General features: G+C 52.1%; 1 protein-coding gene across 12 annotated transcripts in view; it reads left to right on the top strand.

Moving 5' to 3' along the window:
• Positions 1-26,520, top strand: part of TNS3 (tensin 3) — a 243,498-nt gene that overhangs the window by 93,324 nt on the left and 123,654 nt on the right. For 6 of the 12 annotated variants that reach the window (XM_082632029.1, XM_082632034.1, XM_082632031.1 and 3 more), the window contains 4 exons: positions 16,931-16,983; positions 18,754-18,925; positions 20,778-20,828; positions 22,386-22,508. In XM_082632029.1, the coding sequence (XP_082488155.1) occupies positions 18,776-18,925; positions 20,778-20,828; positions 22,386-22,508 (324 nt within the window). In that variant the 5' untranslated portion in view covers positions 16,931-16,983; positions 18,754-18,775. The other 6 variants (XM_082632032.1, XM_082632035.1, XM_082632037.1 and 3 more) reach the window with 6 other exon arrangements.

The raw sequence follows: 26,520 nt of genomic DNA, 5'->3' as shown, positions 1-26,520 counted from the left end.
GCAGGCGGACCCTCAACCACTGTGCCACCAGGGAAGCCCCATAAAGCCTTTTTAAAACAATCATTCTACATGAAGTTAGTTTCAAACTGGCCAAGTGCATTCTTACTCTTCTCTTTGGGAAAATCATACATCTTCGTCCCCAGAGGGATTGACTTCAATATGATTTGCTCATGGCTGAGGTACAGACGTTGAGTGAGCACAGATTTAGACTCAATGTGACAAAGGACTTTGGAAAGTTAAGAGTTAAAAATGGACTTGGAGGTGTATGAGGTGGTGAGCTCCCTGTCCTTGGGGATATTCAAGTAGAGGCTGACAACACTGCTGCAGTGGTCATTCCGAATGTGATTGGGAGATTAGGGGACTGAGTGAAAACGACAGCGAGGGTTGCTTTAGCGAAGCCAGCAGAGTATGTGATAACAAGGTTTTAGTCCAAACCAAGCAATGCACAGATAGTTTATTTAGTCAGTGGTTCTCAAAGTGTGATCTCAGAACAGCAGCAGCAGCATAAATCTGGGAACTTAGAAACGCACATCCTCTGGTCTCACCCCTGACCCCAGATCTCTCTTTTCCTAAGCCTGCCGAGTGACTGTGCTGCCCGCTGAAGTCTGAGCACCTGCTCTACAAGGAGATGTCTTCCAGGGGTGCGGCCACTCTGAGCGAGCCTGGCGGGCTGTGCGAGCTGGGCGTGGGGACGACTGAGGATGCTGCAGTGCAGCCTAGGGCGATGGAGAGGGGGTGGGGCTGGGCTGCCTCACCGAGATCCCTTCCTCTTGGGAACAGTGTCTCACCTCCTGATGCCCGTCTCCTCTCCCTCCTGCCTAGACGATGCTGTAGTCCATTTGTCCGTGTTCTAGAACACAGAGCCAGCTTCGTCAGAGTCTCTGTCTAGAAAACGCTCCAAGCGGCTCAGTGCATGGCGTCGGAAGTCCTCAGGTGGAAACAAAGCTCTGGCAGAGACAGTGCGTGTCTTTAGAAGGAGGCGTGGCAGTATCAACCTGTCAGCCTCTGCCTTCCAAAGAGGAAGGAGAACTCCAGGGCTTAGCTTCCCAAGGAGCATAAGGCGCCCTTGGTATAAAAAAATGATATCACGTAAACTTACAACTATGGCTGGATCAGACTGCGATTATGATTCTTTTCATAATGTTATCGTGACAAACGTGGGGACATTAGCATTGGGAAGTTTTCCAGATAGTTCTTAAGTGAATCGAAGATTGAATCATCTACAAATTTAAATAGATTAAATTACAGTCACACCTCATTGTTTGTGGATTTTATGTTTGCAAACGTGCCTATTTACTAAACTTTATTTGTAATCCACAAATCAACCCTCACTGTGATTCTCTGGTGGTCCAGGGATGTGCGCAGAAGGGCACAAATTTTGAGCTGCCTGTGGGCACGTCACCAGCTGAGGCTGTACAAGGTGTCTTCTTGTTTCAGACCTCAGACTAATAGTATCAATAAACAGGTGTCCTTTTCAAGGTATATTTCTTTTAGTGCCACATTTTTTGCATTTTTTTCTTTTTGTTAGTGATTTCTGTTTACAATGGCTGGTGCTCATAGGCACAAGAAGGCTGGCCAGTGTCATGGTGACTTTCTAGAACATGGCAACCTTGAATGAACTACAACTGATTCGTTTTTTTTTTAAATTATACATTTATTTATTTATTTTTGGCCGCGTTGGGCCTTCGTTGCTATGTACGGGCTTTCTCTAGTTGTGGTGAGCAGGGGCTACTCTTCGTCGTGGTGCACAGGCTTCTCATTGTGGTGGCTTCTCTTGTGTGCAGCACGGGCTCTAGGCGCGTGGGCTTCAGTAGCTGTGGCTCGCGGGCTCTAGAGCGCAGGCTCAGTAGTTGTGGCGCATGGGCTTAGTTGCTCTGTGGCATGTGGGATCTTCCCAGACCAGAGCTCAAACCTGTGTCCCCTGCATTGGCAGGCAGATTCTTAACCACTGTGCCACCAGGGGAGTCCCCAATTGATGAGTTATTGATTATGTCCTCAGACCTTTTCCCCTGACTTGCCCATCAGAAAGAAGAGACCCTAGCCCACTTCCCAGCTGCCTCCCCACGGACCTGCAGTGGGCAATTCTCATACAAACCTGAGAGGCGGGCAGGAGGAGAGGCCAAGCTGGGAGGAATCCACGGTGGTGGGCTGAGTGGTCTTGGCTTTTGGGGTGCTAGGGTAGTTGGGAAGTTGGTGGCCCACCATGGTGAGTAAGAGCTGGGAACCTCTTCTGCATTTGGCATAAACAGGTTTGGGAGCAGACATGGTAGCCTCTGGGCTGAGTCCCAGTGCTGCTTCTCATTGGCTGGGTGACCTTGGGCATGTGGTCCTCAGCTCCCTTTTGGCAAAGTGGGGATGCTAAGGGTTCCCAGCTCAGGGGGCCGCCATATGGGTCATGAGGGATAGTGCAAGGAAAACACTAGGATGGGTCTGGGCTCGAATAGGGTCTGGGGTGTGTGGCTTTAACCATTTCTCTTCTCCATATAATAACAATAATGAGGAGGATTGTCACATGCCGTCGATTTGCTTTCACATTCAGTCAAACCTGTCATTAAAAATGATGAGAATGTGTAGGTGGTTCTTGAGTTGACCTGTCAGTTAACCCGCAGAATCCTGACCGTGACTCACTTTAGTATTTAACTGTGTCGACACAGACAACAGTCGTCGACACAGACAACAGTCGCCGTGTGTCTTTGGTGTATTGATAGCCCTGTCTTTGAGTTCAGTCCGGTGGCTGAGGCTCCCCTGTCCTGTTTTTGCATAACGTACACCCACAATGAGTCCTCTGAACTTCCCTCCAAGTGTTATGAAAGCTTAAGGAGACTTAGGAGATGATCTGACCACATCAGTCCTCTGAGTTTGCCCTGGGTGTTACACAACCTGGTTAGGTCGAGAGCTCGGATGACTGTGCCTTTCCGGGGACGTGAACACCCACCTGTGTCTGTAGCAACAACAGATCTCTTTCTTTTTAGGCTCACATTTCAGCAGTTTGCACAATGTTTCCTTAAACTCGGCAGCGACAGAAGCCAGCAGACATGGTAGTCTCTGGCCTGGTTGGTGGATGGGGCAGTACAGGATTGTGGAGGCTGGCTCTGAACATTCAGTGGGCAGCCCTGGGTAGCAGGCATTTGTCTTCCAGAGTGAGTGGAGTGACCATACAGTTATTGATTGGTGGGGGGAGGCAATCAATTATGGTGTGACCTCATTTATTTGGTTCTTGGAGGGCAAGACAGAGTTTAATTCCAATCAGTGAGCAGTAGGACCCAAACTTTGACGTGGCTTCCCAGCTGCTCCAGCCAAGACTCATCTTCCATTTTAATTCAACATGTGTTTGTCTTTTATTTATTTATTAAAAAAAAAATTTTTTTTTTTTTTTTTTTTGGCTGCGTTGGCTCTTTGTTGCTGCACGTGGTCTTTCTCTAGTTGCGGCGAGCGGGGGCTGCTCTTTGTTGCGGTGCACGGGCTTCTCACTGCGGTGGCTTCTCTTGTTGCAGAGCACGGGCTCTAGGTGCGTGGGCTTCAGTAGTTGCAGCATGCGAGCTCAGGAGTTGTGGCTTGCGGACTCTAGAGCGCAGGCTCAGTAGTTGTGGCGCATGGACTTAGTTGCTCTGCAGCATGTGGGAATCTTCCTGGACCAGGCATTGAACCTGTGTCCCCTGCATTGGCAGGCAGATTCTTAACCACTGCGCCACCAGGGAAGTCCATGTCTTTTCTTGAATGTGATCCATTGTCATCCAGCATTTAATTCCACATTCACAGTCTTATATTTACCTCTCTGTTTCATTTTAAGCAACTTAAATGTGGGAAATATCCTCACCTATAAAAAGGGAACACCATTTCAGAGATGTTCCCAGAAAGGGGGCCTGCCTTTTCCTGTGGACCCCTGGATTTCAGTGGGGCCATCCTTGGTGGGAAGCTTGGGCACTGGGGCAGGATGGGCCTGCAGGACAGGACACTGCCCCACTTGGTACCACCCGGAGTGGCCTCACATCACTGCTGCTGAAGCCCTCTCTCTGCAGAGAGCTCTTGCCCTCCCAGGGTGACACTACCCCAGGGATAATCACACAGGTCCTTACTTTCTAGAGACTGTGTCTGGTCTCTCCTGGGGCTGCAGGTCACTCCTGGGCTGCTTCTTCCTGCACTTTTCATATCCCTGGCTGGCACCGAGAATGCTCCTGTTGGGAATTTGATGGTGTCTTTGAGAGCTGGATCCCCAGGCTTGGTGTGTTCTCCATCACCACGGAGTAAGGAATAAACGGCCTGTCCTTGGGGCACCACACCTGGCCCCATCTGCTCCCCCACCAGAGTGCACCTCCCCTCCCAATCACGTCTCTCACTCGTGAAATGCGGGAGTTGGGCTAGGACCGTCTCTCCCTCTGGGGCCCCTGATGGTGAAGAGTCTGGCTTTGAGCTGATACCTCCATGAGACACGGGGCTAGGTGCCTCTGGACTTCTCCAGTCCTCTCATGGAGCCAGGAGGCTGCCATCGTTGACCCATTTCACAGAGGTGAGAACCGATGCTCAGAAGAGTTAAAAATCCTGCTGACGTGACAGGTAAAGGGACAGGTGGCCCGATTACCCTTCAGCCCCGCGGCCCCTCTCAGGAAGCCCCTGCCGTCCTGTGGGGACCGAGCCGGCCTGAGACAGAAACTGGAGCCCCTCAGCTCGGGGCCTCCATTGCGTCTGGCCTGGAAGGAGACCCCACGTGGTTTCCTCCAGAGCGGACCCCTCCACTCCCCGGCCATCCTTCCAGGGACAGGGCTGAGAGAGCCTCCCACAACCCTCCCCGTGGTCCTCTATGGGAAGCAATGAAATGTCCTTGTTACGGAATAATTGATAAAAAATAAAAGAATGCCTGTTTAGATGTAATTATAAAATGGGCCTACATGAATCTCCCTCTCAATTTAAGGAACATATCCGACCATTTCATAAAATGAAATCCACCAGACAGCCTCCAGGGTAGACAGCTGGGAAGGGGAGGGTGGTTCTGACGTGGGGGATGGGGACCCGGTTCTGAAGTGGGAGATGGGGCCCCGGTTCCGAAGTGGGGGATGGGGCTCTGGTTCTGAAGTGGGGGATGGGGCTCTGGTTCTCGGTCGCTCCTGGCCCGGCACTGGCTGTCCTTCCTCTTGTAGTTCCGGGTGTCCAGTGAGTAAGTTGAATCCAACCTCAGACAGGTTGGGCCACCTGTTCACCCATGGTTTTCCCCACGGTCTGACGTGTGTCCAGCCACCACCTCCTTTTTCATTTTGGCCTCCTGGAAACTCGGAGCCCAAGGAGCGTGACAGTTCAGGAGCTAATGGAGGTATTATGGCGCCTGCTTCTTCTTTCTGGTCCAGCTATGCTCTTTGACTTTGTTTGTGTGTCTGTTTCTTGGTTTTGTGCTACTTAAAAAGGACGGAAGGAGGGCAGGCGGGCGGGTGGGCACGCACCTGTTAGGTTCTGGGACACCTGCCTTCCCAGGAACCCCAGCAAGTTTCCTGGGGGAACTTACGAGGATGGGGAGCAGCGCTGGGCCCGCCCTTTCTGCACCCCAGGGAGGTGGGACTCGGCAGTGCCAGCAGGACGCAGCCCCCTGCTCTGTGTGGTCCTTCCTGGTCCCTCTCTGGTCCCTGCAGGGCCCTGGCAGGCAGCCCTCAGCCAGAGCCCGCGTCCCTGCCCCGAGCGCAGCCCTACGTGCTGTCACTGAACCCTCTGCTCCGCTGTGGGGCTGGGGCCCCCGTGCTGCAGCCCTGAGACTGAGCTCCCAGCCGCCCCTCCTGTCACTACTCCTCCGCCTGCCTGCCTCAGGCCAGCGGCAGGGAGGGGGCTGCTTCTGCAGGGAGAAGCCGGCCGTGCCCCTCTGCAGCACAGTGAGTTCCTCCCCAGAGGGACCTCCACTTGCACTTGGCACTGAGTCTGCCCCTGGCGTCTCTCCTCTGTTTGCCCCTGTGCTCGCTTGGTGGTGATGGGGCAGTGAAAGTTACGTGGAGCGCCGAGCCCTGACCCTGGCCCCCGCCCTCTGCTTCCTGGGGGCGGCCACTGCCCGAGCTGAGGACCTCTTCCCATCAACCCCTCTGGGGACATAAGACTTGATTGTGAAAGCGCTGTCTCCACCCTCCTGCCCTGTGGACGCCTCCCTCCCTTCCTTCATCAGCCTCTTATGGTTCAGACCAGCCTACGCAGCTCAGAATTCTGAGTATTTGGTGACAAATCAGCACAGACATAATCTCAGTGTGAACGAAACCTTGCTTCTCATAGTTGAGCTTGGGGGTTACCTTAGTTTCCTAACTTAAGAAGGGTGTGTATTTTCTAGTAATTCATCGTAATCGCTGCTCACCTGTAGGAGCATTAAGAAAAGAATTCTTGGGCTTCCCTGGTGGCACAGTGGTTGAGAGTCCACCTGCCGATGCAGGGGACACGGGTTCGTGCCCCGGTCCGGGAGGATCCCACATGCCGCGGAGCGGCTGGGCCCGTGAGCCATGGCCGCTGAGCCTGCGCGTCCGGAGCCTGTGCTCCGCAACGGGAGGCCACAACAGTGAGAGGCCCGCAAAAAAAAGAAAAGAAAAGAAAAGAAAAGAAATCTTAAGGTGGGCAATCCTAAAAAAATTCTTAAGGTGGGCAGTCCTGATAATGAATTTGTTTTCTGGTATTCTCGTTCTGGAAGGGAATGGTGTCTTGCTGGCTGTCTGACTTTAGGAAGATTTCTTGCCCAGAGTCTTATTTTTCTGAATGGTGCTGTGGTCCTGGGTGGTTACTGTGTTTGATGTGGGCTTGTGGGGAAGTTGTGTTTCAGGGGCCAGTCCCTGCCTGGTGCCCAAATACAAGGATTGAGTGCAAAGCTGATACTTATTTAGCACGTATTACCTGCTAGGTGCTGTTCTTAGCTCTGCACGTGTTTCCTTATTGAATTCTCCCAATACCTCCACTTTCCAGATGAGAAAACTGAGTAACAGAGAGGTAATTTCTGAAGGTCAGACAGCTGGGGCCTCACCTAGGCGTTAGGGTTCCAAAGCAGGTGCACATCACCCCTGCACCCTGCCATCTGGGCGGTGAGTGAATGAATGAATGAGTGAACAAATGAATGCCTTTATATTTGAACTGGATGTGGGTACCTGTTGCCTTTCAATTTTTTTTTTTTTTTTTTTTTTTTTGTGGCTCTGCCCCGCAGCAAGCGGGATCTTAGTTCCCTGACCCGGGATCGAACTCATGCCCCCTGCAGTGGAAGCGTGGAGTCTTAGCCACTGGACCACCAGGGAGGTCTCTCAAAATGTTTTAAAATGTATTTTTAACTCCATTTTCCTGGAGAAACAAACACAGAATGTACAGAGATGTTTCAGCTGATCTCCTTAATGGAGCCCCCTCCCCAGTCCCCTGCCTGGCGGTGACATTTGTGCACTGCCACCAAGCCCCGTGCTTCCTTGTGAATCTGGCTCTGGTTATGCAACGTGCCTTTTGTTCCTTTTTATAAGACCTTTCACAACGCAAGTTTCAGGGCTGGTCAGCATGCCTGGGACCAGCACACAGGTCCGGCAACTCTGGGGAAGCTGGCACCCTTGATGTGTCCTCAGGCCCTGCCAAGTTCCCGGTATGGCATTCACTAAAGGTCTTTCTTTCTTTGCTCTTCACCCGAAAGCCAGAGGGGGCGAGGGGAGGTGGGAAGCAGGGGTGCAGCCTTCACCTGCTCCAGCCCAGGGATCCCAGTGCCACCCTTCACCCTGTGAGCGGGAGCGGGGAGTGAGCCTGGTGAGAGCTGCGACCAGCTCCCCGGTACGGTCGGCAGTGTGCCTGGAGAGGAAGGCCGTTGCTCTGGTTCCTCGTCTTGCAGGGATCTCATCAAATGCTTCCACAGGGTGATCTGGAGGATCCTGTTGGTGAGAACGTGTGTCACTGTAGCCAGTACCTGGGTGGGCGCAGCATATGAGTCCCACCCAGCCAGTGAGCAGGACCCACATTTGACAGTCTGTGGGGACAGGCTGTACTTTATTGTCACTGGGTTGTCTGAAGTTGGTGCTTCACCACCTGGCTGTTCAATGGAAAATTTCTTCCTAATAACCAACCACCCCCCTTTCATTGATTCCATATGTTATAACCTTGTGGTGGTGTAGAGAGTTGCTACTCTTCAGCTGCTATTCTTTTAAAGTTTTTTTTTTTTTTTTTTTTTTTTTTTTGCGGTACGCGGGCCTCTCACTGTCGTGGCCTCTCCCGTTGCGGAGCACAGGCTCCAGACGCGCAGGCTCAGCGGCCATGGCTCACGGGCCCAGCCGCTCCACGGCATGTGGGATCTTCCCGGACCGGGGCACAAATCCGTGTCCCCTGCATCGGCAGGCGGACTCTCAACCACTGCGCCACCAGGGAAGCCCAGCTACTATTCTTTTAGATGATGAATCTGTTTAAGCCACTTAAATAGTAAATGTACCCCATTTATTTATTTATTATTATTATTTTTTAATATTTATTTACTTATTTATTTCTTTTTGGCTGCATTGGGTCTTCGTAGCTGTGCACAGGCTTTCTCTAGTTGCGGTGAGCGGTGGCTACTCTTCGTTGTGGTGCATGGGTTTCTCATTGCAGTGGCTTCTCTTGTTGCGGAGCATGGGCTCTAGGTGTGCGGGCTTCAGTAGTTGTGGCATGTGGGCTCAGTAGTTGTGGCTCGCAAGCTCCAGAGCACAGGCTCAGCAGTTGTGGCACACGGGCTTAGTTGCTCCGTGGCATGTGGGCTCTTCCTGGACCAGGGCTCGAACCTGTGCCCCCTGCATTGGCAGGCGGATTCTTAACCACTGCACCACCAGGGAAGTCCCCCCTTTTATTTTTGTTATCCTAAAAATAAAGCTAGCTAGATATTCGTTGCTGAAATGTAAAACAGTATCCTCCTGCCTCTTAAAATGGCCAGATCACCCCTCTGACTCTTTGAAATTAGTGCTTGGTTTATTCCTTCCTTTATCCTGCAGACCTCTGTGTTTTGCTGCCTACTGCCTTCAGGACACCGCTCCCAGGGCTGAGCTGCATCTGGGAGCCAGCAGCCAGTGCCTCTGCTGTGTCTTCAAGGGGGGAATGTAGAGCTTAGACAAGAATTCACACCCTGGTTACTTCTGTGCAGTTGAGGTCAGTGCGGTCGAGAAGACCAAGGTAGACAGAACATGCATAGAGGGCCCCTTTGCTGGGGAGATGACATCTGAGCTGAGAGATGCAGGTGGGGCTTGAATAAGTGGGTGCAGAGCATGTGCAAAGGCCCTGGGGCAGGAGGGAGCGAATGTGTTGGGAGAACTGAAAGGAGGGCTGTGAGGTGAGGATGGAGAGTGAGGGAGACTCCATGAGGTAGGCTGCTGGGTTGGGGCTCACCCAGGGCCTCCTGAGCCAGGCCAGTCCCCACCCTTTACCCTGTGGCAAGGGGACATGAGAACACCGCATTAGCATCAACCCCTGCGACACAGGCTTGATTTGTCCACCGTGTGTGTGTGTGTGTGTGTGTGTGTGTGTGTCTAAGTGTGCTTATGACAGAGATGGGTGCTGCTGTGTCTTCACGGGGAAGTGTCCGTGGCCTCCCCTCCTCTGCCGACACGCGTTCACTGACCACTGAGTGGTTCTCATTAAGGCACTGCTTTCTCTGTTCTCATTTTCCTTTCACCCCATTTCATGCTTTCCCAGAAAACACATGAGACTATGTCGCTGTAAATGCTAATAATGCATTTACTCTGTGCTGGGCCCTGTTCTGGGTCTGTGACAGGCCTTTGCTGCTTGAACTCCACAACAACCTTGCAGAGAAGGTTGCTGTAGTTATCAGCCCATTTTATGGGTAAGGAGCATAGAGCACAGAGAGGGCATGCTGCCTGCTCAAGGTCACACAGCTGGAGCATTCAGGGTTCTGTTACCTGTACTTAGAGGCCTTCATCTGAAGGAGAGCAGGGCCTGGTAATGCAGGGACAGCCTGTGTGGCTAACCCTGGCCTTGGGTCAGCTGGCTGTCTCTGTGTGGCCCTGCGTTCACAGCCGCCAGGGCTGGAAGGGACTCCGGGAGATGCCCCGAGGGTGGCCATAGTGAGGAGTGTGGGCATGGTTCTAGCCCAGGCCGCACTGCTTACCTGCTGTGTAGCGGGGCTCGCTCCGAATGTCTTCCCCTCCGCTTTCCTGCCCTTTGCGTTGGGAGGGTGACAGGGCACACGGCCTATAGCAGCTGTTGTCTCTGCACCCTGAATCCGATCCCTCACATAAGCCTTTCAGGTTGTCCCCTAGGCTCTGCTGGGGCCCTTGGCGATGCGGCGTTGGTGTTGTGTCATTGCTGCGTTGGATTTGTTAAGCACTTTTCGTAGAAGCCTGTAGGAAGCCAGTGATCCGCCTCTCATGAGTGATTATGGGAGACACGGAGCCTGGAGTCCTTTGGCCTGGACGCGGTCGCTGGTGTGACTGCAGCACCCTCCTCCAAAGCCTTCAACGGCACATTTTGCATCCAGAGTAAGGTCTTCAGGGTGTTTGTTGACTGTCATGCATCGACTACATCTTTTCCTTGAAAAAGTATAAGATACAAGGGCCCCTAGTAATTCTTGGCATCCTGTCAGGGGAGCAGAGGTTTGGGTGTAGATTTGAGGTGGTGCAGGATGTCTGACTGAGCCAAGTAAAAGCCTCAGGTCAGCTGGGGGCCCAGGGGCCCGGAGCCCCACCCGCCCTGGGGAGCCAGCGGCTCCTGGGAGATGGTGTTGCCCAGTGGATGAGGATCCCGCCTCCCCCTCCGCCCCATACACCACGCATGTCTGTGAGCGCAGGGGACCACCTCCCCGCTGGGCACCGTGGGTGCCTGTCTTTACTCAACCCGGGCGGGGCCCCCAGAGTGTGCGCCCGGGCAGCAGCTGCTCTCCCACTCTGGACATGTGCTTTGGCCTTTGTCCCCCGCGAGCTTCCCGTGGCCTTTTCACGCCGGTAGTCCCCGCCAGGACCCCACTGTTCTCCCGCTCTGTTGTTTGGAAGTACGTAGCTGTCCCGCGTCTGCTCCCACACGGTGGAGAGACGGTGGAGTGCCTGTCTGAACCCCGGCCTTCCTTCCAGCGGTCTGCCCTCTTAGAAAGGCGCCGTTATCAGTGGCAAAGCATTTCTCTCCCAGCGATACTTGGGCCAGTGTCACCAAGTGTTCTGGACTGAGCTACCTCTGGTCTTGGCGAATGGTGCACCAGTCTCTGTTCTCTCTCTCTCTTTTTTTTTTTAAATTTATTTATTTATTTGATTAATTAATTTTTGGCTGCGTTAGGTCTTCGTTGCTGCGCGCGGCCTTTCTCTAGTTGCGGCGAGCGGGGGCTGCTCTTCATTGCGGTGCACGGGCTTCTCATCGTGATGGCTTCTCGTTGCAGAGCACGGGCTCTAGGTGCACGGGCTTCAGTAGTTGTGGCGCACAGGCTTAGTTGCTCCGCGGCATGTGGAATCTTCCGGGACCAGGGCTCGAACCCGTGTCCCCTGCATTGGCAAGCAGATTCTTAACCACTGCGCCACCAGGGAAGCCCTCTCTGTTCTCTCTTTTTTTTTAAAATTTATTTATTTATTTATTTTAATTTTTTGCCTTATAACAAATTTAATCAGTTATACATATACATATGTTTCCATATCCCCTCCCTGTTCTCTTTTAATAAAAGAAGTTTGTGTCGGCATGCAAATGTCATGGTGGTCACTGTGCTCTCTTGAAAGATGGCCACGTGACTGCAGAATTGCTATCGCTACATCTATTTCAAATATAAAAATAACCCCATTAGGAAAATAAATGAGTTTTAATAATTTGAAAAATATGTTAAACAAGAGAGCCCCCGGGCAGGTCATCTAATTCTTTATCTGGTGGATGGCTCACTCCTCACTGTCTCGGATCCATGGACTCGGGGTTTGCAGGGCTGTGCCAGACCTTCTAAGCGCTGGATCCAAAGCTGTCATTTTATCAGGGAGGCCAGTGACTTTACTGGGGTCCCAGGACTACATAGTGGTCTAAGCAGATGAGCTTTGGGCCTCAAGCAGCACCTTTAAGGAGAAGCAGCCCCTCGAGCAGCCCAGGCTTTGTGGGTTACCTTTCATATGTTTAACCTTTAGCACAGATTCCGCCTGTGTCTCTTCCCTTTGCCCTTATTTTTCTTAGCACATTTAGAAGTTGAGAGCTGTGATAAGCATGTGCCAAAGGGGACACAGGTGAAGGAGGCTGGGCAGGGCAGAGGCAGGTGGGGACGGTGCTGCATCGCCCTGGAGACGGGGAGGAACACGGGAGGTGCTGTGCTGCTATCACCCGGGGTGCTGGCACAGGTCTACGGAGAGCGGTGGGGGCCTGCAGCCCTCAGCCTCTGAAGGCTCCCCAGGAAGGCTGGCGGAGAGCTCTCTTCTTACAAAACAGCAAGAGAAAAGGCGTTTGCAGCACAGATCTGGGGGCCAGGGGTCTACAAGTAGAGAGGCTTCTTTAGACTTCCACGAGCTCAGGATGCAGGGTTTCTCGTGAGCAAGGGACTGTCTTCAAGAAACTTCTGTACGTTGGTTCTCAGTTATTCTTAAGGCATGAAATATACTGTGGCGATAAAGGGAGACTTTGGCTTTTTAGCCCCCAAAGTAGATAAATTCTTTGCTTCCAAGTAAAGACTCACAGAGACATCACATGTCACCTTCCTGACAAGCATGGTGTTTGGGCATGGTCAGGCCCCTTCCACTGGGCATGGGGCTTGCCCCTCGCTATCTGCTCATGGCAGAGCTCCCCCGGCAGCTGAGGGCCTTCTGTCCAGTGTATCCGGGGTCCCGTCCCCTGCGTATCATCTGCTTGGTTCCAAATACAGCCCCAGAATGAAATTTTCTCCCGTTGCAGGATTTCGTGCACATCAGATCTCAGAAACTGGCTTAGAAGTGGTCACTTGCTCACGGTTTCTCTATCCTCCTAGGCGTAGGGCTAGACTAGCTCCCCAGGGAAAAGCTCCTCTACCTTCACTGATTCCAGTCTGACCCAGGGACAGGCTGAGCAGGATGGGCTGTGGACCGTCGGGGGCTGGGGGATCCAAAGAGTCCAGAATTTTGGTGTCAGAAGTTGCTACTGCATCTTAACTGTGTGATTCTAGACACCTAATAGTACTTCTGAATGCTTTTTCCCAAACCGTGAAGTGAGGAGAAGCACATCTCAGTCCTGGGGTTCCTGCTGGGAACCAGGTGGCTGACCACGAGTGGGTCTGCTTCCTGACCTCGGTCACCTGTGGCCTCTTACAGGACCGTGCTGATGGAACACTGCTGCCTTCCATAGTGAAGCCCAGGGGGCTGCATGGTCGTTGGACCCAGGCCCTGTCTCCCCAGGCACGGCTGGCTGCTGTGGGGTGCAGGGGCTTTCTCTCCAGCCTCTAGGGGGCCCTGACTCGCCGGAGGGCCTCCCTTTTTCATCCTAGAGATCCCCTCCTCACTCTTTCCCGCCTGTGTACCTGTTCTGGCCTCACTGGTTCCCTTGCTGGTCCCTGAGATGCAGACAGTCCCACCGCAGGGCCTTGGCACTGGCCACGCCCCCCTGAGCGGCATCCCCTTCATGTGATGTCCCTCAGCCCACCTCCACGCTAGGCTTCTGCTGTGCCCTCCTCCCCGCGTGCTCCCCACCTAAGGAGTGGCCAGGAGCCTCACCGGCAGGCTGGGGTGAACAGTCACTATGTGGCAGTTCCAGCCCGCCATCCAGTTAGGTGATGGGGGCAGGTACTGGAAGGCATTAGAGGGCCTGCTTTCAAGGAGTTCGTCCTTTATTGACAGACTTAGGCTTATGGATGGTGTCGGCTTGTCCTAAATGGGTGTGTGTTACTTCAGTGTAAGTTGGCAAAGGACACAGCTCAGGCTGCAGGTGAAACTGAGAAATGCTGGGAGGGTAGGCCGGGGCCTGGCCTTCTGATTGCATTGCTTGTACGTATGTATGTATTTGTTTAATTATCTTTCATGCGTATATGTGTGTATGTATGTTTCTATCATCTATCTATCTACCTAAGCCTATCATGTATCTATCACCTATCCAATCTATTTATCTACCTATCTACCATCTAGCTATGTATTTCTCATCTATCTAGCTTACATCCATCATGCAAAGGGTGGTGGAGCTCAGGACTTGCTGGGGGTGAGGGCTGGCTCGGACCCTCTGTGAAGCTGCTGAGCCTTGAGGCTGCTGCGGGGAGTGTGGGTGCTACCCCTCCAGGCCCACCCTCACTGCCCTCTTGGAGCCTGGTGTTTCCCAAGGCCCGGAAGCTGCCCAGCTCTGTGCCTTCTGGAGCAGGAAGTATCTCGCGCTCCTGTGCTAATTCTGGGGGAATTACAGAGCAAAATTAAAACGGTTCTCTTGGACCTTCAAGTCAAACCAGGAGAGAGTATGGAAGGATGGGGCTTTTGGAGGAGTCTCTGTGGCCCCCTTGAAACTCAGCTTCTGTGTGTCAGCAATGACAAGGGAAGTTCCCTCTCCAGCTAAGCAGCGAGGAGGGGGTGGCCTGGCGGTGGGCAGCTTGGCCTGGTCACGTCAGTGCTTGGACGTCAGCAGGTGGGGCTGGTCCGCAGGGTCCCCGTGGCCTTCCCTCCCTCCAGGGTATTGTCTTCTCTCCTGCTTTGCTTTTCACGTGTGTTCGCACAGACCGGAGTTTGCAGAGTGAAAATGCAGAGAAGTTTGTAAATATCAGAAGACAGAATCAATCGCTTTGTGCTGGTTGGTAGTTGAGAGTAGTGGTCTCCAGTCAGCTTTGAGTACTCACCCCCAGGGCTGAGACCTACTTACGTTTAATTGTAATGGAGTGTAATAGGATGCAATACATTATGTTTATTTATGTATAAATTATGTACGTGTCTCATATTGCAGATATGTTGTGTGCATTCCTTATACACACTCACAGGATAAAACAAAATGGAAAACGTTGCATGAATTGAAGGAATGGCACACGGCACCGTGTGTCTCCGCTGGGGACAGTGGCTCTCAGACACGGTGATGAGCGCAGTCACCTGCTTAGCTTAAAACCAGCTTCAAGCCGGCTGGTCAGGATTCTGATGCTCTGCCGAGACTGGTAGTCGAGTCCTAAGGGAGGTGAGGTCCTTGGGAGGAAGGACAGGCTGGATGGCCCTGTGGTCAGGTCCTGTGACCTGGCCATAGTGAGGGTGGGGTCGCTCTCAGGCCCCTGCAGCCGCAGTGCAGCGACCCTGGTGGGCCGGGAATGTTCCTGTTCCAAGATGCTCAGCGTCCACCCTTGGCGGCTTCCTCACTGTTTGCCTCCCAGGAGGGCGTCTGAGTTCTGTGACTGTGGCTGTGAGGCCTGAATGCCACACCAGGAGCTGGAACTTCATCTGAGCTGACCCTGGAGGCATTACACTTTCTCTCTCCAGTTACAGAAGTAAGCTATGTTCTAAGCAGAAAAGGAAAGAAAATGCAGATAGAAGAAAAAATGTAACGGGACATTCCAGAAGCAAACTTCTGCCCTGTCAGCCTGCACTCTGGCCACACATTTCCAGGTGTGCGTGTATAGGAGTGAGTGGGTCTGTGTGTGAATCATATACTCTGCACTGGGGAGCGGCCATGTGGCCGTCTGTGGTCGTCAGCGCTGTTGCTGTCATAGGTCACGGCCTCTCTCCAGGCCCACACGTGTGTCGCCGTCTGCAGGGTAGCGTGGTTTATCTAATGTAACTGAGGCGTGTGGTTGGCCTCTTAGGCTGTTGTCTATTTTTTGCTGTTACACACATCACAGCGCAGTGAGCACCCCTGTCCATAGAGACTCACGGACTTTTCCAGTAATTTCCTCAGCGTCATTCCTCACATTGCTAAGTCACATGCTTCAGACCTTTTAAGGGCTTTTTATCTTTACGGACAAGCTGTTTTCTAAAATGCTGAATCAGTTTACATTTCACCAATACTTAAAAAAATACATATATATATATATATATATATATATATATATATATATATATATATGTTTTTTGTTTTTTTTTTTGCGGTACGCGGGCCTCTCCCGTTTCGGAGCGCAGGCTCTGGACGCGCAGGCTCAGCGGCCATGGCTCATGGGCCCAGCCGCTCCGTGGCATGTGGGATCTTCCACGAACCCGTGTTCCCTGCATCTGCAGGCGGACTCTCAACCACTGCGCCACCAGGGAAGCCCTTAAAAAATATATTTGATGCAGTGGGCAGGAAGGAGCTCACAGGAGGCAGTAGAGGAAGGCGCCTCCTGAGAGGAAGGCATTCGGGGAGATGAGACGGGGACGTCTGGGCTGTCCTCCCCCTCTGCCATCTTCGAGAAGACCTCACACCTCTCCGAGCCTCGGTTTCCCCGCTTCTGAAATGTGGGGATAATTCCTTCTCACAAAGTTGCTTAATTCCTTCTCACAAAGTTGCTGGATGCATCTCCTGAGAGAGTGTATATATAGCCTTAGAGTATAACATAACCCTTACAACACACACACACACACACACACACACACACACACACACACACGGGGAAGGGTTATGTAAACTGTAAAGTAATTGTAACCTGAGGTTTTTTTTTTCCCTGTTGGATAAGCTTTTTAAAAAAAGGAGTGGAAAAAATGGAGAATTCTCTCAAAGTCATTAACTGGTTCTTTCAAGTAAATATCAATACTAACAATAAAGACAGTAATAATGGCCGATGTTGACTGAGCGCCTCCTGTATACCAGGACACGCAGGACGAGCGTTTACATGTGCTGGGACCGCTTACCTTTGCCCTGACGGGGGATTGTTGTGCTGTCCCGTGTGGGAAGCCGTCCTGCTGTTGGTTAATGGAATTGTGTCACTTGGGATCTGGAGTCTTAGGGCCGAGATGACCTGATACGCTGTGGACCCTCCCGGGTGATAAGATGAGCCAGTGGTTCCAGGGTCTGACTTAACCATTTATGATGAAACAGAGGATCGGGCTCCCATCCTTCCTTCTCGGTGAGGTTTGCGGTGTGCGGGCTGGCAGGACAGGGGACTTGAGAATGACCCTTGTTTTGTCATTTGCAGACTCCGGGGGCATCCTCACCACCTGCTTCTCTGTGCTGCGACAAACCATCCAGGTGAGTGTCCGTCACCGAAACTCGTGTGCCTCTGGCCTTGGGTCAGATCTCACAGAGGAAGCCTGGGCACCGTGTTATTTTATTCTGGAGTAATCTTAATGTCGTTTTCACTTTTAAAGCTAAATGCTCCGCAAAAAAAAAAAAAAAAAAGATAAATGCTCAAAAGTGATAAATATCATGTTTATGTCTCTCTCTGGATGTAATCTCCCAGCATTAGAAACACTGGTTGTGGAAACATTCAATAAATAATTGTGTAGCTGTGATTTGAATGTGAAACGTCACATTGCGGGAGTTCCAGAATTGACTGTATCACAGGGGATGAACTCTTTGTTTTTTAATACCAGTGTCAAAAAATGTGATTTGATTTTTTAAAGTAAACAAAACTCTTTTACATTCATGTCTGATGCATAAGGTAGAGAAGAAAAATCTTGGTGATTGTTTGAATTCGAATAAACCAATTAAAAAAATACATTTATGATACTGGGTATTTGAAGATATTGTTTCTTTTAGGCATGATAATGGCATTGTAGATATTTCTAAAAATATCTTTGTCTTTTAGAAATAAATGCAAAAATATAAGTGAAATGACATATAATATCTGGGATTTCTTCAATGCAATCAAAGTGACGGAGGTAGCAGGGGGTATGGATGGAAAAAGGTTGGCTCTGTGTCAGTTTTGAAGTTGGATGATTGGGTGCCTGGAAGTTTGTTAAAACCATTTGGTGTATTTAAAAAATTTTTTCAGAATTAGGCGAGAAATACCTGTAACGAGTAGTAAACAAACAGCAACTACAAACCCCTAAAGGTGGTGGGGAATTTGATGGACTAAAACTGCTCTCCCGTGACTATCCTGCACCCTTCTGTGGTTTCACTGTGGGCTGTCACTGTCTTGGGGTTGACCCCGGCACCTCTCCGCTGGATGTTTTACCTTCCATCCCTGACACCACCCGCAGTCCTAGGGCCCTCTCCTGGGAGGGGCTCTGGGGCCTGTGGTCCCCAGAGCACCGTCCTAGTGAGGGAAGCAGAGCCTGGATGCTGCGTGCAGGAAGCATTATCCTGGGCTCACCGGGCTCCGGGCTCTCCCCACACCAGCAGCCCTCCCCTCTGCTGGCTTCACTGCTTGGCGTTTTTACCCTCCTCCAGGCCCCATCCTCCCATACTGGATGCCTGCCCTTGTCCGCACGCCCTGGGTTAACCCACGCGCGGTCTCAGCAGAGCCTGCGCACAGCCCTTCCCAGAGACGCTAGTGCTTGCCTCCCAGCTGCTGAGATTCCCTCCCAGCTCATCCCCCCTGCAGGGCAGGCCAGCCTCCTGCCTGGGCCCGCGGGCCCTCCACACCTGCCCCAGGATGCTACATGCAGACGTGACGAGTCACTTGCAGGTGTCTCTGCTCTGCCATCCCCGTCTCATGGGCTTCTCCCCTGCTGCCTACTCCTGACTTGATACCCAGAGCAAGGAAGGCTCCTCCCTCCAAGGTCCAGGCTCTCTGAGCCGACGCCCGCCCACTGAGGCCCTCCCTCTGCGGGCTCCCCATCAGGCCTGCTGCTCTGCAGCGAGCCTCTCTTCCTCTGAGTATTCCCTGCTCGTAGCTTGTAGTGCCCCAGTCATGACCATTAAGGATGTTGAGATGTGTGCCCTCCTGGGATGGGGCACAGTAAATTCCCAGATGCCTGTAATCAGGTCCAGGTGCGAACAGCGAGTGAATGTCCCTGGCCTTCTGCTGTCCTGGCACTTGGCCCCTCCCCTGACAGCCTGCCGCGTGTCTCCCAGGCCTGCAGGGCTGAGCTCCGCCATGGAGGACGGCCGCGAGCTGGACCTCACCTACATCACCGAGCGCATCATTGCCGTGTCCTTCCCCGCGGGCTGCTCCGAGGAGTCGTACCTGCACAGCCTGCAGGAGGTGACGCGCATGCTGCGGTCCAAGCATGGGGACAACTACCTGGTGAGCGGGGACGCAGAGCATGAGGACGGTGAGGGGACACCGAGGGTGGGGACCTTGGGGGACACTGAGTTTGCTGAAACTTGGCGGAAGCGCCCACGTGCGGGGACTGAGGAGCTTGCGGGCGGGAAGGCAGGCCGGTCACTCCGCAGCTCAGCGCCCTTGGGGACCTGGTGGATGGAGACAGGTGCCAGGGAGGGGGACGCACCGCACGGAGGCCGCACGGGCTGCCGCACACGGCCCACAGTGGTCTGGGGCGTCTTGGCTCCGCACTTGCGCCCCAAGGGCCGCCGGCTTCTGCCCCGGCTGCTGGGCTTGGCGGCCCCGTCTCCAAAGCCCCGTTCCTTCCCTCCTGCTGAAGTGAATCAGGGGACGGAGGGTGGGCATCCAGAAGCCAGCGTCTGTCCTGGCCCCATTTCAAACACACGTGAGGTTGTCGGATGGAGCCCCCAGTTGAGGAAAAACGCGGGAGAGCAGAGTCTTCCTGGACGGCCTCCTTCGCCCCTTGCTCTTGTGTGTTCCCTCCGGGCCGGTGCCGGTCCCGCAGGGGGGCCCTGCGGCTCCGTCTTCAATTCTTTGAGTTAAATGACAGCTTCTCGCTCCTCTCCAGATCCGCGCCTGTAAGGCCTCTTTATCTCCACGAGGCAGGTAATCTTTACCCTAAACGACAAGGTAGTTATTGTCATCCTTATCAGCCTCCTCAGATGACTAGAAGGGCTGGGCGGGTGGCCCTGGCAGCAGAGCAGGGGGAGGTGACCTCCGGGTGGCTTCCAGCAGCCCCTGCGCGGCCCAGCGGCCTCTCCTGCCGACTCCTGCCCGCGCGTCCTCAGCATGGCCTGGTGACAGGCAGGGAAGGCGGGGTCCAGCCCCTGAGATCACCCCAGCCCACCCTCCTCACTCCCAGAGCCACCTGCCCTGCAGGAACGGTGTCCTCGTCCTGACACCTGGCCCAGGAGAGGGTCCCCTCCATGCCTCGTCCTTCCTGCCCCGCTCGCTGTTCACTGAGCCCGCGAGGGCCTGGGGCCTGAGCCCCGGGAGCTGGGGCACTTCTTCCCTCCACGCCGGCCAGAGGCCCCCTTGCAAAATGGCGAGGCTGCGGGCGCTCACCTTGTTTGGGGACAGGGACCTTTTTGAACAATCTGAAGAAAGACACGCCTGTGTGTCTTCCGTGGCTCCTGAGTTCAGAACCCGGGGTGAGTGCATCTCCTCCCCCGTGTACATCTGAATTGTGCGCCCTGACAGGTGCTTGTGCGGACAGAACACCTCCCTGCCCACAGCTGTCTTGTGAGGCCACAGGCGTCGGCCCTCTGAAGAAGGTTCTAACGGGGCCCATGGTCCACGGGTGTAGGAGGAGACAGCTTGTTCTGGGGTAGAGGAACCGTGGGCCCTCACCCCAGGAGCACCCCTCCTCTCAGCTCTCCACAGTGTCCATCTCTGGAGAGAGAAGGACGGGGAGCCCCTTCTGCTCCGGTGTTGCCCTTATTTGTTCCTTTCCTCAAGGTGTGGTCGGGTTCCCCAGGCAGCTCTGCTTCTCCGTGAGCGCACGGGTCTCTGGGCTGCCTCGGGGTGTCAGGGCCTGGGCTCCCTGAGGACCAGGTGCCCTCCTTCCCGCACCTCCCTCCTCTGAGGAAGCCCAAGCTCTCTGGGGCCAAGTCCAGTTCCCTAGGATCTGTATGCTGTCATTATTTGTTTATTTTGTTTGCTTTTCATTCTGTGACAATTACACATCTGTACATTTCAGTCTTTTATAATCCTCTCTATCTAGAAGGCAAATAGCCTGTGAGAATGCAATTGTATCCTCTTTGATCTCTGAGGACAATGATTAGTCTAATAGCTTCTTATTTCCCCTTTGTAGGTGTTAAACCTTTCGGAAAAGAGATATGACCTGACAAAGCTTAACCCAAAGGTATGGATCTTAGCCCTTTATATTCTGAGTTTTGTTAAATGTCCACGATGTTTATCCTGCTCGTGCAGAAAGGGTTTGTAGCAAGTCTTTGTGGAATATGACTTAATGACGGGTATTAGGAACTGTTCATATCCGTGGCTTATTTTTTTTTATTAACACTTTTTAGTTTGAAATAGTTATAACTTCACAGGAAAATGCAAAAATAATACAGGGTGATCCTACATACCCCTGACCCAGTCTTCCCCAGTGGTGCTGTCTTGCATAACTTGTAGTAAAATATTAATGCCAGGAAGTTGACATTGGTACCATCCACAGACTGCATGCAACTTCCACTGGGTTTATGTGTAGCAGCTGTCTGTGTGTGTGTGTGTGTGTGTGTGTGTGTGTGGTTCTGTGCCATCTCAAATATGTAGATTTGTGTCACCACCACTGCGATCAAATCCAGAACATTTTCACCTCAAAGATCTCCCTCCTGCCACCTCTGTACATCCATGCACTCCCTCTCCATCTATTATTCTTTTTAACAGCAAAGATTTAGGGGGAAATTTTTAAGATTGCATAAGTATAAGTTATGGTATATATGGTATATATATGCATACTGTATTCCATATGTTGGAATATTTTGCAGCCATTAGGATAAAAAAAATTAGTAACATGGTGAATTGCCTGTTTTAATGCTCGTGAACAAGGGCAGAATATAGAATTTATGTATATGCTAAATGTACACAGAAAACGAGTGTAAGGGATTCACCAGAATAGGCTTTTGCTCTGAGCAGTGGAAGGGGTGTAGACCTTTCCCTGCTTCCAGCAGTTTTCTGAATTTTTCCATCATTTGACACCATTTGTGTTGCTTTTATAATAAGACAGAGCTCTGCCTTCCCCTCCCCTCTTAAAAAAGTAAACGGAAAAGTAACAGCAATGCGTGGCCCTCAGGTTTAGAGCTGGGAATGTGTCAGGTGGCTCAGAGTTGCCGTGTTTTGCCCACAGACCTGCCAGGTTCCTTATCGCGTGTTGATGACTTTCTTTGTTCCTGAATTGTAACCCAGGTTTGAAGGCCTTCCTCCCTCCCTCCTGGGCACATTCCTCTCCTTCGGGGAGCGTCACGTGTGATAGGCATCTCCCTCTGAGAAGTTATCTGCCCTTTGTGTGGAGGAATGGTTCTCAGCGTTTTCCTAAACTGCGATTTTAGTCTGAAGGGAGGAATTTAGGCAGCGCCTGCCAAGAACTCCTGTTTCAGATCTTGCTCGGCCTGGGCCTCTTTTCCCCATGAGCCACACACCATTAGCGGCTCCCGAAAGCCCTTTCTAGAATTGTCATTCCAGCTGCAGCAGAGCAGATAAGACCCGGGAGTAGATGTCTCGTGGGGAAAACATAATCCTTCATATTTTTCTTTCCAGTAAAGGAGCCATAATTCCCACTAAGTTTTAGAAAAGGAGCGTGCAGCGTTGTTCTTTACTCTAAAATGAAATAGTTTGGTAAATAAAAAAAACCGTCATGAGATGGCTTCATAGGGCTTCTGGAGATGGACACCAGGAATCCTCCTCTCTCTCCCCGCAGATTCTGGACGTGGGCTGGCCAGAGCTGCACGCGCCGCCCCTGGATAAGGTGTGTACCATCTGCAAGGCGCAGGAGGCCTGGCTGAACAGCGACCCCCAGCATGTGGTCGTCATTCACTGCAGGGTGAGCACCCGCTCGGGGGCCCAGGGGGCCCACCTTTCACTCTAACTTCCAGCTTCTTTAGGGGTTTGTGGTTAGGTTTTCATACTTATGCTAAGCGGGGGTGGGGTGGGAAAAGAGTCATCCAGCCTCCCAGAGTGTGGCTTCAGAATGTACAGGATGGAGGTCCCTGAATGCATAGCTGCACATGGTGAGGCTAAGGTTAGGAACCCCTGGGAGTGAATCCTTTCATTTTCATGCATTTTTTTTCTTTATTTTTTATTTTATTTTTTTGCTTTATAACAAATTTAATCAGTTATACATATACATATGTTCCCATATCCCCTCCCTCTTGCGTCTCCCTCCCACCCTCCCTATCCCACCCCTCCAGGCGGTCACAAAGCACCGAGCTGATCTCCCTGTGCTATGCGGCTGCTTCCCACTAGCTATCTACCTTACGTTTGGTAGTGTATATATGTCCATGCCGCTCTTTCGCTTTGTCACAGCTTACCCTTTCCCCTCCCCATATCCTCAAGTCCATTCTCTAGTAGGTCTGTGTCTTTATTCCTGTCTTACCCCTATGTTCTTCATGACATTGTGTTTTCTTAAATTCCATATATATGTCATTTTCATGCATTTTTGTTTTTCATGGGGAGCGCTTTTTAAAAAGTGAAGGGGGCTATTAAGAGGCACAGCGTTGGGCTCTGTGTCGCCTGAGTTATGCTAGTCTATTGACTTGACGTTGCGGGCAGGATGCTGCTGCAGCAGTCTTATGGTCCTTTCCAAGCAGGTCAGCCCGAAGGGGATGTGACATGTCTACCCTTGCAGGGTGACCGGGGCTGGCTGTGAGCACAGCAGCGCATCGTCCTGGCTGCCCTGACCTGCTTTGCACCCCTCCCTCCTCCTACCACCCTCCCATCTTCTGGAACCTACCTCTCCTCTTACTTCTCCAGTTTCTCAACTGCCTTGGATTGTTTGTAGCCTCTTCCTGCACTACCCTGGATTCCTCAGATCTGATCCGTTTCCCCAGACACCTTGAGCTCATGCAGCGTGTGGGAGGAATGCTTTGAGAAGGTGGGGGTGCGGGGAGTGCAGTGGCTGGCTCTCCGTCCCAGAAGAAGAGGGCTGCTCCCTGCTCTGTATATTTTACACCAAATTCTTATGACCATCAGGACGTCTCAAAAAAATAGACATTTCCACCTTAAAGTGTTTCTTCCTTCAGACTTTTCACACTCAAAAGCTGCACAAAAAACCTTTGCGTCAGGGACCTTAGTGTAAAAGAACCTTCCCTTCGAATGATCAGACTTTCTGTTTGAGTTTCCTGCAAGGGCACTGAGATCTGCCTGTAGAATGAGGAGGGTAGACGGTGGCTGACCATGTTCAAAGCTCCCACACTTGGGGCATTTGAGGGTCACTTGGCCAGGAGGAAAAGCCACTGGGTGCACACAATGCGTTTGCTGCTCTCTGCTTTTATTCCTTAAATCTAACTTGATCTAACTAATCTAATCTAACTCACATCTAACTTGATTACATTCTCCCTCAGACAGCCAGGGAGTCCCGTTAGTTCTCTTACTAAATTAAGTTAACACGTTATATTAAGGAGCTTCTCTCCACATTTGTGTTTTGGTGAAAACTTAAAGAAAGAGACTTTAAAAAAAAAACAAACACAATTCTTGTCCATTAAAAAAAGTCTGTATTTTTCATTGGGCTCGGCTTGGTGATTTTGACCCAGTGAGGGTAATACTGATGGGCCGTTGTTACCTAAGATCCCTTCACAGGCATGTGAAGCAGTGGTCCCTACCCCACCCGGAGCACCTGCAGTGCCTGACCCTGGGGAGAAATGCCCGCCCGGCGCACCGGGACCTGCTGCCAGCTGTGTCTCCAGAGGATTCAGGTCCCTGGACCTTGAGATGCACCCCCTTCACCATGCATTCCATTTCAGTTGTTCACTTTTTTTTTTTTTTTTTTTTTTTTTTTTTGCTGTACGCGGGCCTCTCACTGTTGCAGCCTCTCCCGTTGCGGAGCACAGGCTCCGGACGCGCAGGCTCAGCGGCCATGGCTCACGGGCCCAGCCGCTCCGTGGCATATGGGATCCTCCCAGACCGGGGCACGAACCCGTATCCCCTGCATCGGCAGGCGGACTCTCAACCACTGCGCCACCAGGGAGGCCCCAGTTGTTCACTTTTTTAATGAAACAAATTATAATATTATTTACAGCATCCGGGCCACAAGTGATGAACTTAGCTCACAGAGTTCTCTAAAACGTATCCCTCTTCTAAACTACGCTTGCCTCTTGGGAAAAGTCTTGTTAGTGGGATTAAACTGGAACATGTTGAAACTTTTGGGGAACAGTTTGCTCATCTCTTGCCCTAATTCTGGTGGCCTATGAACGCTTTCCAAGATGAGCTAGAAAACATGCCATGAGGGAGAAGCCCTCTTGTGATTTGAACTTACAGATGTTGACATTAAGGGAAGTTCATCCTAGTTGCTGCGGGGGGTGAGATGGCTGACTTTCCCCCGAACCTGCCAGCCCTGCAGAATGTGCTCTTCCTGCCAGGAGCGACAGGAATACCGTCTTGGCCTGGGGAGGTCAGACTAAGGCCAGACTGTGAGACCCATGTCTCCCTGCTGGATACAAAGGGTGGTGTGTGTCCCCAGGTCCCCCCTCACACTAGTTTTGAGTAGAAATTGCCTGTGGTTCTTCTGGACAGGTTCACCCACCTCCACACGGTTTAGTCTTGAGTTTTTGGTGGAGGGTACTCTCTGAGACTTGTGTAGTCAGCGATTCTGATTTTTGTGAAGAACAGACAAAAGCTGTTCAAGCCCTAAAGAATGTTGTTTGTGCTTGAAGACCTCCTGTCCGTACGTAACAAGCAGCCCTGGAGATGGGGGCAGTGAAGCCGCCCCGCGTGCCTGACTTGACGGGGCTGTTGTTCCCTGCAGGTGAATTTATACAAGAAACATACCAGTAGCTGCACAGTTACAACTGCAGGTGCCAGGGTTCAGCAGTGAAGGACTGATTGTGTGTCTGCACTGAGTTTCTGTAAGGCGCGCCCTTGATGAGACAGAGAGGAGAACGCACCTGGGTGACAGTCACACGCCAGATTTGGACCTGAATTTCCTCCATCGTTCCCTTTCAAGGGTAGACATACGATCTGCACGTTGGTGACACAGCCATTGTGGCTCATGGGATTCTAGATCAGGGGTTGCTGGCTCTTCTTGAAAGACCCAGACAGGACTTTCAAGGCTTTGGGGCACCACCGTCTACTTCCACCTGCCATTGTCATGTGGAAATAGACCCTGATGCCCCTAAACAAACAGGCGTGCTGGGTCCCAATCAAACTTTATTTATGATCACTGACATTTGAACTTCATATGATTTTCATGTGTCATTGGAACATTCTTCTTTTGATTTTTCTTCAACTGTTTAAAAATGTTAAGATGGCTCTTAACTCATAGGGACACAAGTGGTGGGCAGAAGTGGCTGGCGGGCTGTGGTTTGCTGGTCGCCGTTCTGGGTCACGGCAGTGTGTTTCAGAAGGTGGCAGTCCACGGTTCTGGTCGAGCTGGCCTGTCACGGAGCTGCGGTGCTTCCAGACACCTTCTCCTGTTGGCAGTGTTGGTCCGAGGCCCTGCCGGGCTGCCTTGTCCGGGCTGTGCATGTCTGTGGTTATGGACTGAGTGATGCATTTTCCATGACGCTGCCTCGGATGGGGGTCCCCTGAGTGTGACAGGGCAGGGCTGGGTAGGTGGTGCCAGTGATGCTGGCATCACCCTGGGATCTGCTGTCCTGCGACTCTGGACTTCTCCGGGCTCTGTGTGCAGCCCTCAAAGCCCTCTCAGCCTGTGAGTGGGGCATTCGGGTCTCTCTCACATGGGTGATTAAGTCACGCTAATTGCTTCCGCCCAGCACAGTTTTTTCCAGCCTCACTGGGAAATGAGGAACTGACTGGCCGCCTCTGTGCAGACCTGCCCTCGGGGGTGTCCTCGGATGTCCCGGATAGCACCTGCTCCTGCCATCAGCACCCCATATGTG

Source organism: Mesoplodon mirus (genome assembly GCF_964341445.2).
Source record: "Mesoplodon mirus genome assembly, chromosome: 9".
NCBI classification, from domain to species: domain Eukaryota; kingdom Metazoa; phylum Chordata; class Mammalia; order Artiodactyla; family Ziphiidae; genus Mesoplodon; species Mesoplodon mirus.
The sequence above is the reverse complement of the archived record's forward strand: the minus strand, read 5'-3'. Positions and strand labels throughout refer to the sequence as shown.